General features: G+C 41.9%; 1 protein-coding gene across 2 annotated transcripts; it reads left to right on the forward strand.

Annotated features, from left to right (window-relative positions):
* Positions 1-173: 173 nt before the first annotated feature.
* LOC147333993 (uncharacterized) lies at positions 174-10,117 on the forward strand. Of its 2 annotated transcripts, none has more exons than XM_086286577.1 (4): positions 174-407; positions 2,720-3,052; positions 5,940-6,269; positions 8,775-10,117. In XM_086286577.1, exons 1-4 carry the CDS (start codon positions 347-349, stop codon positions 9,113-9,115), a joined length of 1,065 nt encoding a protein of 354 aa, XP_086142703.1. In that variant the 5' UTR covers positions 174-346; the 3' UTR covers positions 9,116-10,117. The 2 variants fall into 2 exon arrangements, with proteins under 2 accessions (XP_086142703.1, XP_086142702.1); XM_086286576.1 differs by lacking the exon at positions 174-407 and adding an exon at positions 449-964.
* The last annotated feature ends 2,916 nt before the right edge of the window (positions 10,118-13,033 follow it).

Below are 13,033 nucleotides of genomic sequence, written 5' to 3' on the forward strand. Positions count from 1 at the left end.
ACAGACAGAGTGGAGGGTTGTCTCTACATTTCCCTGTTTCCTTGGAAAAGTTCATTTCCTGTTACTGTGAAACCTGTTAAATGTGACGTCAAAGTGAAACATAAGTCAGTTTTTGAGCTGTCTGGCACAGAGGTCAGTTCACCAACAGATCTTCTTACACTTCTTACAAAAAGCAGTAGGCTCCTTTTGACCTACAGAGAAAGCAGATGGATCTTTATTTAAACCTTAAATTTAATCTGATGTGTTCAGGTTTAAACTCAGGTTCAGTTATTCAGTGAAAACACCAACAGACTCAGACATTTAGAACAAACTAAGAGTCAGATGAGCAGAAACAGAGAACACGGACATGTCTGCTGTAACTGCGTCACTCTGCTCCACGCTGATGTTTGTCCTGTTCGTCTCTGCAGGTGAGATTTAACTCTGAGATAAAACAGGAAGTTTTGGCTGCACAGTAAAAATATTTCCCTGAGACTTATTTTCATATTATTTCAGTTTTTCTGTTTGTGACGATGAAACAAGAATCAAACTGCCGTCAGAAACAAAACGTTCTTCTGCTTCAGCGACTGAAACACAAACTGTTCCTACATGACGACACATGAGAGGTTTTGATTTTGTTCTGTGGAGATCGTTCAACAACTGAACACTAAAACTTTTCTACTTCGCCTCGTTTGTTATGACGCACTTATTTCTGCGCATCCTCAGTCCAACCTACCAAACGTCACTCTAACGCGACGTCCTCAAAGACACGGAAGAGTTTGAACCGCAGCTTTAGCTTTATTTAAACCTTAAATTTAATCTGATGTGTTCAGGTTTAATTATTCAGTGAAAATACCATCAGACTCAGACATTTAGAACAAACTAAGAGTCAGATCGGCAGAAACGGAGAACACGGACATGTCTGCTGTAACTGCGTCGCTCTGCTCCACTTTTCTGTTTTTCGGAGTCTTCGTGTTTGTGTCTGCAGGTGAGATTTAACTGTTACAAACTGAAATGTGTGTATCTCTGACATAAAGACAGAGTGAAAACGCCTGGCATCCGTACGAATTATTTTCATATGGTTTCCGTTTGTCTGTGTGTGTAAAGGAGACACGCGGCTAAAGCAGATGTGACGACGAAGTGTAAAACGTCTGGACTCGTATTATTTTGAGAATAACACAAATATTAGTTTTCACAAAGTTTGCGACTTCACTGTTTTTAGATCTTTTAGATCTTTCTGTCAGTTGTTTCTGTATTAAAGTATAATTACAAGCACTTGAGAAGTTTCAAAGGCTTTTATTAACAATTACACACGTCTGTGCAGAGAGTCCATATTTGCAGTGTTGGCCCTTCTTTTTCAAGACCACTTACACTTGGCCTGGCATGCTGTCAATCAACTTCTGGGCCAAATACTGACTGATGGCAACCCACTCTTACATAATGCTTGAAGTTGGCCTCTTACCCACTCTTGCTTGGAGTTTGTCAGAATTAGTGGGTTTTTGTTTTTCCACCCGCCTCTCGATAATTGACAACAAGTTCTTGATTAGATTAAGGTCTGGGGAGTTTCCTGGACCCAAACTTTCAATGTTTTGTTCCCCGAGCCACTTAGTTATCACTTTTGCCTTATTAGATGCTCCATCATACAAGAAAATGCATTGTTCTTCACCAAACTGTTTTTGGATAGTTTGAAAAGATTGCTGTCAGAGGGTGTTTTGGTGCCATTCTTTATTCGTGGCTGCGTTTTTTGGCAAAATTGTGAAAAGCAGCCTCACACACGAAAGGTCTCATGATGCTTTACTATTGACATGAGACAGGACTGATGGTAGTGCTCAACTTTTCTTCTCTGGACTATTGATTTTTCCAAGATGCCCCAAACACTCAGAAAGGGGCTTCAGAGACAATGACTTTACTCCAGTCCTCAGCTGTCCACTTGCTGTATGTTTTTGCAGAATATTAGTCTATCCCTGATAGAGAGAAGTGGCTTCTTTACTGCCCTTCCTGACACCAGGCTATCTTGCATAAGTCTTCACCTCACTGTGTGTGCAGATGCGCTCACACCTGGCTGATGCTATTCCTGAGCAAGCTCTGCATTGGTGGCATTCTGATCCTGCAGCTGCATCTTTAGGAGACGGTCCTTAACATCTGTAATCCAGCTGTGACAGAGACAAAGAAGTGTAATGTGTGTGTCAGTGTGATGTGTTGTAGTGTCAGGAGTCAGGATGCAGCTACAAAGCTTTTAGTTCAGTGTATACAAACAGCTGTAGCTCCATAAAGGCAGCATGCAGAGACTCACAGTGTCTTATAATGAGAGGCTGCTTTCTCTCACACATTATGTTCACTTATTATCAGCACATGTTGTTGTTCTGTGGAAGCTAACATCTTGTAGTTTCTGACACTTTGCATGTTTAGCATGAGGCTAAAATTCAGTGGGTCACTGGTGACCTGCTGGATGTTCAGAGGTTCATTAAATCCAACATGACTAAAAACTCAAATGTCAAAGGAAATAAACAAAATATTTAATTCATTTCAATTTAATTCAAATTATTTATAAAACACCAAATCACAACAACAGTGATCTCAAAGCAATTTTTACTGTAAGGTAGACCCTACAATAATACATACAGAGAAAAGCCCAAAAATCATATGAACCACTATGAGCAAGCACTTTGGCAACAGTTAATAATTCTGATCATAATTGTACTTTGACCTTTAACCTCTGTACTCTGTATTGTTTCTTCTACAGACAAGAAAATCATCACAGTTAAGTCTGGACAGGACGTCACTCTGACATGTCGAGCTCCAACCAACAACATCATAGTTGTAAATTGGAGCAGAGCTGACCTGGGAGAAGAATATGTGCTTTTGTACCAGGATAAACTTGATTCAGCCAACCAACATCCATCTTTTAAGAACCGGGTGGATCTGCAGGACAAAGAGATGAAGGATGGAGACGTGTCTTTGATTCTGAAGGATGTGATGATTAATGACACTGGAACATACGAGTGTCGTGTTGTCCAGAGAGTTGGAGGACCTATGACTCTAATCAACAGCACCAATCTGATTGTTCTTCCTCCAGGTGAGTGAGTAGAGTTGTGTGTGATCAGAGGTGAAGCTGCTTCCTGGGCCCTATTTCAGGAAGCCGGTTTAGTGCAAACTCTGAGTAAGTATACCCTGAGTTAACGAAAACTCTGGGTTTTCGGTTTCACAAAGCGAGTTTAGATTAATCCTGAGTGAGTCACTATGACGACACACTCCGTGAAGCTTTCTGTATAATATTGGTGAAGCTGAGCACGTTTCCAAGGCTACCGTCTGTCGGGCAGTCAGGAATGTTACAGTTGCACTGAAACGTCTCCTGCACTCGTTTGTGGTGTTCCCCGGTCATAGACCCACAAGATTTATCAAAGAGGGATGCCACAAAATTGCAGGTATCAGGATGACCAAAACTTAATTTATGATGTGGTGATACTTGAACTACTACTTAAATTTTACATTTATTCTCACGGTTCCCAGGCGTGATTGGCTGTATAGATGGCACTCACATTCCAATCATTGCTCCTTCAGTAAATGAAGGAGACTATGTGAACAGGAAGTCTTTCCACAGCATTAATGTGCAGGTACATAGTTCCCTGTAGCATTTCAAACTAACAAATTATTTCATTATAGTAATGGATGCTAATTTGTGTTCTCTGCACTGTGAAGATCATATGTGATGCTGCCAACATTATCACAAATGTGGAAGCCAAGTGGCCAGGCTCTGTGAGTGGTGGTGGTGGAGGACCCCCACCTTTTTTTCTGTTGGCTATAACGGGCCACATTTGAGCATACAGAGTAAGCAAATATTTACTTGTAATGTGCTCAGATAATTTCAAAAAGTGCTTACAGAAAGAAAATTAATGTAGCCTCTAACTGCAATTGATTTACGTGGGACAAACAGACCAAGCACTATGGCTCATAATACAATTACACCTTACCTGTTTGGACTATATTTTTATATTTCATTTTTACTTGCTGCCAGGCACGTTTGGGGCCTGTTGGGTTGCACCTGCGCTCACATCACATCACAAAATCAAATGTATAAAATAACAAATAAAATAACATATGATAAAATAACGTGTTAAATGGGTGGAAATCCCTAGATCAATGTTTATATTAACACTCACGCATTGACTCTGTCGGCTATGTTTTGCCATGCATGCTCCCTTTTTTTGCAGCTGTGGCTGTGTTACTTTTTTTCTGCAAAATTTGCATGTTATCGGCATATGCTGCCATCAGAATTTCAGCCTCAAGCGCTGTGAAATACATTGACCGCGCCTTCTTTCCCTCCGTCTCCATGGTGACTCGCTTAATCTGTGCTCCACTAATCAGGGCTTTATGTATCCTCGTCCGCGCGCTTCACTTGGGGTTAAAGCAACTCCGCGTTGACTGAACTAATTGTTATCAGCCTTTCTGAAACCGAATATTCGGAGTTGGACAGTTCGGGGTTACTCAACCCTGCGTATCGTTTTTCACTCTGAGTTTTCTAAACCGGCTTCCTGAAACAGGGCCCTGGTTGTTGATGTGTGTTTGTTGTATGGATGAGCTGGTGGATGTCAGAGGTAGACAGATGTTTCTCCAGCTGTTGTCTTTGTGGCTGGTAGTCTAGAGTTGTAGAGCAGCATTGTTTGGTTAGAGCAGAAACAAAGACATTTATGAATCCGTCTCTTCTTCTCTTGCTCTCTAACTCGTCTGTAAACATGTGTGGGGAAACTCAATGTTAAAGCCTACAGCTGGAGGGGGAGGGGAGGGGTGAAGCTGGTGGTTGTGAGTCTGTGAAAGTGAATCCTGCCGGTGCCATAGCTGCTGAAAACGTACTTAGTGCAGACACAAAACGTCCATCAGCTTCAAAGTGTGTCAGAAAAATGTCCACATGGTGACTGATGGATGAGAGAGGTCCCATTGTTGTTGTTGTGCACAAATCATTGAACAACACAAACACTTAGAGCTGCTTTCAGTGCTGCCTGTTTTGTTACTGCACACATTTCTGATGGTCCTACAGTCCAACGTAGCAAACGTCTCCCTGAAGCCTCTTCTTAGAGACCAAAGGTTGGATCAGAGCGAGCAGCTGAAAGGACACATCTATGAATGCAGTCAGACACTTTCTCACAACCTCACACTTCATCTGATCACATTTACACTCAGGTTCAGTTATTCACCAACAATCAAACTAATGGTTTCATCAGCAGAAATAATTGGCCAATCTGCTCTAACTGCATCACTTCGGTTCATATGTTAATAATATTTCCTAAAGATTTCTTTTTATATGGATTCAGTTTGTCTGTGTGTGAAGGAGACATGAACCTGGGTGGACACTTAACATCTGTAATCCAGCTGTGACAGAGACAAAGAAGTGTAATGTGTGTGTCAGTGTGATGTGTTGTAGTGTCAGGAGTCAGGATGCAGCTACAAAGCTTCTTGCTCAGTGTATACAAACAGCTGTAGTTCCATAAAGGCAGCATGCAGAGACTCACAGTGTCTTATAATGAGAGGCTGCTTTCTCTCACACATTATGTTCACTTATTATCAGCACATGTTGTTGTTCTGTGGAAGCTAACATCTTGTAGTTTCTGACACTTTGCATGTTTAGCATGAGGCTAAAATTCCCCCTCAGTGGGTCACTGGTGACCTGCTGGATGTTCAGAGGTTCATTAAATCCAACATGACTAAAAACTCAAATGTCAAAGGAAATAAACAAAATATTTAATTCATTTCAATTTAATTCAAATTATTTATAAAACACCAAATCACAACAACAGTGATCTCAAAGCAATTTTTACTGTAAGGTAGACCCTACAATAATACATACAGAGAAAAGCCCAAAAATCATATGAACCACTATGAGCAAGCACTTTGGCAACAGTTAATAATTCTGATCATAATTGTACTTTGACCTTTAACCTCTGTACTCTGTATTGTTTCTTCTACAGACAAGAAAATCATCACAGTTAAGTCTGGACAGGACGTCACTCTGACATGTCGAGCTCCAAACAACAACATCATAGTTGTAGAGTGGAGCAGAGCTGACCTGGAAGATGAATATGTGTTTTTGTACCGGGACGGGCACTTTGATCCAGACAACCAGCATCCATCTTTTAAGAACCGGGTGGATCTGCAGGACAAAGAGATGAAGGATGGAGACGTGTCTTTGATTCTGAAGGATGTGACGATTAATGATGCTGGAACATACATGTGTAGTGTCTTCATGGAAGAAACACGCTCATGGAAACTCAGCATCCACCTTCATGTTGATCCTCCAGGTGAGTGAGTAGAGTTGAGTGTGTGTGTGATCAGAGGTGAAGCTGCTTCCTGGTTGTTGATGTGTGTTTGTTGTATGGATGAGCTGGTGGATGTCAGAGGTAGACAGATGTTTCCAGCTGTTGTCTTTGTGGCTGGTAGTCTAGAGTTGTAGTCAGAGACTTTCTCACAACCTCACACTTCATCTGATCACATTTACACTCAGGTTTTCGACTCAAGATCCGTGTTATTCACTAAAACTACAGACTCACACATTAACACTAAACGAAATGCTGGGTCAGATGAACACACAGAAGACAAAAGTCACATGTGCTGCTCTGCTTTAGAAACCAAACATTGCCTCCTTTATATGTTGATATTTATAAAATAATTGTTTTCTTAATTTTGTATGTGTGTGAAGGTGACATGAGTCAGCAATAACTGTTATAGGTCTGTCTAGCACATACACGTGAACAAAGAGTACCTTGTGAACGCCTCCTTAAAAAGCCAGTGCCAGGAGTCCGCGGACCACCTAAACAAAGGGCTCCTATACTTAAACAGATACAGAGTAGGTGCCCTCCCATATTATATATCAGAAAGAGAAGGTACGGCCTCTCTCGTGACCTTAGGACATGTGTGTGCATGCCAGAACCTTCTGGAACGCACACAGAGTCTTTGCAGACTACTAAGGATCAGATATCCTATCATTATACAATCGATTTTATACCTCTAAGCATGATTATATGTTTCTAAGCATAAATGACAAACTGTAATCTCTATCTTTTCATTAGAGCTTATGCATCTGATGAAAGTCAAAGCCAACCAGAAAATCATTCAGAGATGATTAATCATAGAGTTGATTTCATTTGAAAGTTGAGATTATTTATTTCCTCAACATATTTTTATTTAGCATGTGGCTAAAACTCTAGATGATGCACTGGTGACCTGGTGTTTACTAACAGGTTTTATCATATTTAGAATCTTTTAAACATACTAAAATTACCAGTTAACTCCCCAACGTCTTTAACAACCCATGTGGGGTCAGGGGTCACTTTTGCTTCATCCAGGTGATTTGTGGTTCAACCAGCAGAAAGAACGACTGAGGATCTGTGAGAGCTCATCATATACACACACAATACACACCTTTTATACAAAGTGCATCAAACAGTACACATGGAGACGAGTGTTGAAACATTAACTGTCTGACTGACTGCTGGAGTCCAGCATCCACCCACACTCAGGTGGCCTCCATCAGTTTTCTTTAGCACAGATGTGTCCTGCTCGCTCTGGAGTCAGTGTTATCATCCTCATCTGTGACTCAGGCTCCACCTGAGTTCATTTTTTATTAACTAATTTACTTATATTATGTCCTGATAGCTTTAACCTTAGAATTTAAATTATGTGTAGCTGAGCAGACTCAGTTCCCTGCATGTTTCAGGTGTTGCTGTTACAGAGAGAGGACGGCTGCTGTGAGTCTGTCATATTTCGATAAGGCCAAACTAAGATGGCAGTTTGTCAGAATACAGGCAGTGTTTATTGTAACATATATATCTCTACTGTAGCCGTGTTGCTGTCCTCTTGCTTTAATGTTCTTGAGACCAGCTGAGCATTGTTACTGATCTGTAAGCAGTTTCCAAATTCCTGAGTCACTGCCTGGATCGTTCTGCAAACTTTGGAGGAGACTGAGCTCAGTGTAAATTTGAACCTCTCATGCTGAAATCATCAGTATCCCTGACACATCTGGACCAGCTGCGATAAACTGTTATTCTCTTCCACCATCATCTCCACTGATTTTTGATTTTAAATTAATTCATTCAAAATGAATAGTTGAGAAATTACACGTTGTAATATTATCTTGTACTCCACAGTTTGTCTGTGTAACAGCTGTATTAGAAAATTACAGAAATTCATTCGATAATTATCTTCATTTAATGATCACACTGAGCTCACTGAGGTGTTGAAAAAGTCGTCTTTCAGCTGTAACTTTGAAAGCAGTCTGTCAGTATGCACTGTTTGAAGTGCTTCATATATAAAGGTTGTAAATGTTGTACACAGTATAGTTTGGGTGGTGTGACAGAGCTGTTGTCACTGAATCACAGGTTCAGATGTTTCAGCCTCATAATAAACAAACACGTTTTCAGAGACTCGAGGATTTGACCTTCCAAAAGTCTCAGACATGTTTTAATGAGCTCTCACAGTCTGCAGCCAAACAGGTCAAATTATAAAGAACAGCTGGATCAACCCAACATGACCTCTGACCCCGAAGCAGCTGTTAGACCTGCTCATTAGTATATTTTTATTTTCATATATTTTTTTTATGGTGAAAACAAAATTACTGCAGTTTTGGTCAGATCCTGTTTTTAAATGAAAAAGCAGGAAAAATCCACTAGTATGAACATTTTCTCACTTTATACATGTTATCAAATTATTTCTTTATCCTCATCTCCTGAACTAGAAGAGGAAATGGATTTTGTTCTGTTCTTCACTCATCACCTACATGACAGCTGACACCTGTTTCTCACCTGCAGGTCAGTCGGGAGGAGACACAGAGGATGGAGGGGATAGAGGACATCGTGAATGGTTGATTGGTCTGAAAGTTTTTCTGGGAATTGTTCATGTTGTTGTTGTTGTTGTTGTTGTTGTTGTTCTGATCTACAGAAAAATACAACAATGGAAAATAAAACGTCACAAACAGTTTGGAAGGTCTGCAGGGTTTTTAAAGCTGGACTCTAAGTCTCCACCTGCTGTTCCAAGAAGTCAGAGCTACCCAACATGGAGAAAAAAAGATGATCAAGGACAGAAAGAGACTGATGATGCTGATCTTCAGTCTCCACAGATGAACTGTGACTCAGACAATATAAGAACATAAGTGAACTCTCCTGAACATCCAGCAGACGCTGTAGAAAGTCTGACTCTACAGGAGATGTAAACCGAATCCTGCTGATCCACATGTAGCAGAGCATCTTCAGCATGAATGTGAGTCAGATGAACAAACACAAAGAAAGATAAATAAATGATGGTGAACATCCAGCAGACGTCTGTAGAAAGCTGGATGTTCAGAGTCCGATGTTATTTCTCTGATGATCATCATGTTCAGACTCAGACCAACAGTGTGTGTCTGTGCTGTCAGTGACTCTGAACTACAGTTTATTCATCTTCAGGCTGTTCATGAGATTTACTGACACAAAGTCAAACTGTGTTACAAACACATGAATTTCTGATCTCAGAGTCAGTGAGTGTTTTTGTGTTGGAGCTTCAGGTTCAGCAAATGAACTATATTGGTGTGATTCATGTGACTTTTTCCTCCTTAAGTACCGCCCACTGGAAAACAGTTTGTATAAAAGTCTTCTCTTTGGCTGTTTTAGTTTGGAAATCAATCTTACCCAATCAGATTGTACAAACTGTTATAGACTCAGGTATTTCTCTCTCTCTGATCTCTCTGAGAAGCTTGCAGAACTCTTCAACCTTTCTTTAATCAGCAGTGTGATGAACTGATGCTCTGATCTCTGGTCTGACCAAAGCTTTAACTCCAAACATCTCTCCACTGTTAGAGCTTCTGCACTGTTTCAGGTTCAAATCATGGTTCATACTTTCATGGCCTGATGGTGTGACGCCTCCACCTACATCACTGAACTGCTCCGCTTCTGTACTCTTCTCTCTGTGGCCTTCTTGAAACATCCTCTTGGTGTTTGTGTTCTTTTGCTCAGTTCATGTGTGCCACTGTTTTTTTTTTTTTATGAAAACTATTAGTATATCTCTGTAAATAAGACTTTTTTTTATATATATAAAAACAACGATAATGAGTCTATTTGTTGAATGAGTGAATAAAATATGATCAGTATGTAAGTGTTAATAAAGAGTTACACATAAACCTGTTTAATGCTCTTTTCTGAGTCTGTCCCTGCAATCACAGACAAAACTCTATTTCTGAAGTGCCTTTGAGCAACTTCATAGACTTCTTCCTCTGTAACTGAATACTATGGATCAACATGGCTGCTTTTTGGCTTTATATATCCCCAAAAGTTGATTCTGTTCATCTGGACATAGCATCATTAATAAAAATTAACGATGAAGGAACTGACCTGCAGCCCATTCTTCCTTCAGTGGGCTGCTTTCAGTCATTATGCAAATGTTCTGTTTATAAGATTGAGGAAACCTGCAGTCAGCTGAGACTGAAGAAGTCACCTGGATGAGTGACGAAACGTTTCTCCCACAAAACGCTGCGTCCAGATGAACAGAATCAACTTTTGGAGATTTACTTTCCTGGATGATTGAGCATGCATCAAGAAGCTCTTATGTATAAAACAGTGAATCGATCTGATTCTGTGTGATGAGTGTGGACCCAACATGGCTGCATCCTTTCAATTAGGAGTGTTTTTACGCTTGAATGATTTATGTTTTGGTCTTAAATAAACACCTTCATCTGTCAGCTACAAAGACTAAAAATGTATGGGGAAAAAGCAAAAGAAAAGTAAAAAAAAAAAAACTTTCAAAGAGCCTCAGAAAGCTGCTGCCTGAGATCACTTTAAAAATTCAAAGAAAGTCTGTCTACTTAGAATCAAAACATAAAGAACGGAGAGGCGGTTTAAAACTTTTGCACCGTACTGTAAACCAATGTTAAGTTACACCACAATATTATATTTATTTACTATTATGTCATTTTCATGACAAAATAAACAGCTGACTGAAGAAAATCTCCTAGATTCTACAGTCGTGATTTCCAGGAAGTGCTGCAGCTGCAGGCTCTCTCTCCCTGCAGACTGTTTGCTGCTGCTCGTTGTTGTTATTTTGGAGGATAGATTTTAATCCCAAACTGAGGAGATGTGAGACTGCCACTGGTTACAGTTTCTCATCTCCACATCTCTCTGCATTCAGATTTCTTCCAGTGATGATGAGCCTGTTGCCCTATCAGTGCAGCGATCAGCTCTCTCCACGTCTTCTCTCTTTGACTTCATGACCCACATGCTGTAGTTGGGAAGAGTTTCCTTTTTTTTTTTTTTTTTTTTTTTTGTCCCGTTTGGATCTATAGCTATCAGAATTGTTGTCTTAAGGCCAAGAAAGATGCCAAGCGGATTTATTTTACCAAGTGGATCATCATGGCCTTGCCATATTGGTCCATTTGGTTGACCTTTATTATAATTATGAATTTATTTTATTTTCAGTTGCAAACGGGACAGACATGACTGTGGGATAGGACAGGGGGAAAGAATGAAAGAAAACCAAAGGGGAGAAGAGATGGTGAGAGGGGGGGGAAGAGAGAAAAAAAACAAACAAACAAACAAAAACAAAACTCCTGGGTCACCTGTATGGAGAAAAAAAAACAGAGGAGACAGCAAACAACAAAGAGCAACATAATAAAAAAAGCACCATCACAATAAACTAGCTAGCCATAGATATCAATAGTTACTAAATAATAAACGATATTGTGCAGCACGCAAGATAGACAGCGCACAGTGTGCTTTGAGGCAGCAGCCAAGAAAGCTGTAGTCCGCGTCTGTGAATACCCATGTGTACACCTGTGTGCATACCTGTGTGGATCAGCATGCTTGCATTCCAAAGGTTTCTCCATGTAATGATCTGCTAGGGAGTGTGGGGGGGCCACAGCCCTGTCCTCTATGGTATCAAGCAGGTATGGAGGAGATCAAAACTCCAGACATCCAGAGGCCCCCAGAACACAAGAGACCATGGAAGACCCACAGAGGGGCAGCCGCACCACTGTCCCAGTAAGAGCTAAGGAGAGTCCCAGATGAGGGCTCATTCAGCAGCCGCGGAGCAGAAGCCAGGGGGAGTTGCAGTGATGCGCCCGTGGGCTCCGCCGGCAGCCAGCTGTGCCTGAGTGACCGAGCCCCAGGCCGAGAGGCCGGGGGCACCCCACCTCCGAAATGGCCCGAGCGAGCCCCAATAAGCGACCGCCAAGGAGTGAGCCGGTGTGTACCCGGACGCCCACCCCCAGATACAAAGAACCACCAACGCACCGACACCTGAGGGAGTCCGCCACCGGCAGGGGAAGTGGTGGTGGGTGGAGATAGGTCTCCAAACCTTGGAGGGCCCGAGATGTCCCCAGAGAGGTGGCGTCTGATACCCAACCTGACATATAGACACAGACATACAGGCACACACAGACACAAACATCCATTCCCACCCTCATGCTCTCATATGCACTTCACACTCAACTGACGTGGAGACAGACATAAAGAGACACTGTACACACAATCACACTCCCCAAGCGTACTCTACAAACCGGGTCTAGGTACCCTTGCCCCTGGAGGGGGGAACTGCACCCAGACCCAGGTGGTATTACCCTTTTCCCTGCGGTGGGGGGAGGCAGACCGCCCCGACTCCACAGCAGCAGGGAGGCCCCACACCCCAGACCGCAGCCGGACGGCCAACTCCTCCTAGCCCCCCCGCTCCAGCAGGCCGCAGAGAATGGGGGTGAGAGAAGACTCCAAACCTCCCTCCACCCGCTCATTGTAGTGTTGATGCATGTGTGTTCTAAGGTGCAATTAAAACCCAGGAGGGCATGGAGCTACCTGCCAGAGAGCAGCAGGTAAGCGCATAGTCCCTCCTGTTAGCCCTCAATGTCTACATGTATTTAAAATTGAGAGGTGGGCAACGATGCCAGGGGTGAGGTGTACACCCTGATGGTAACTTGGACTCCGTGTATCGTGCCCACCCCCAAGATCCTATATGTATGTGTAATGAGGGTGTGAGTAATGTGAATGTCTAAGTTGTGGGATAAAATTGAGGCAGAGGCAGCCAGAAGGGGACAGAGGGGGGTAGCCTCCTC

This window comes from Aulonocara sp. 'chitande type north' Nkhata Bay, linkage group LG3 (assembly GCF_057382095.1).
Source record: "Aulonocara sp. 'chitande type north' Nkhata Bay isolate Kocher_YH1m ecotype deep benthic linkage group LG3, A_spYH_male_GT1.1, whole genome shotgun sequence".
Classification (NCBI taxonomy): domain Eukaryota; kingdom Metazoa; phylum Chordata; class Actinopteri; order Cichliformes; family Cichlidae; genus Aulonocara; species Aulonocara sp. 'chitande type north' Nkhata Bay.

Bases quoted from the DNA above. Each gene is read 5' to 3' on its own strand.
- LOC147333993 (XM_086286576.1), top strand. From the start codon at position 895: ATGTCTGCTGTAACTGCGTCGCTCTGCTCCACTTTTCTGTTTTTCGGA. The intron at 3,053-5,939 runs GTGAGTGAGTAG...TTTCTTCTACAG, and splicing joins TCTGATTGTTCTTCCTCCAG to ACAAGAAAATCATCACAGTT. The intron at 6,270-8,774 runs GTGAGTGAGTAG...TCTCACCTGCAG, and splicing joins CCTTCATGTTGATCCTCCAG to GTCAGTCGGGAGGAGACACA.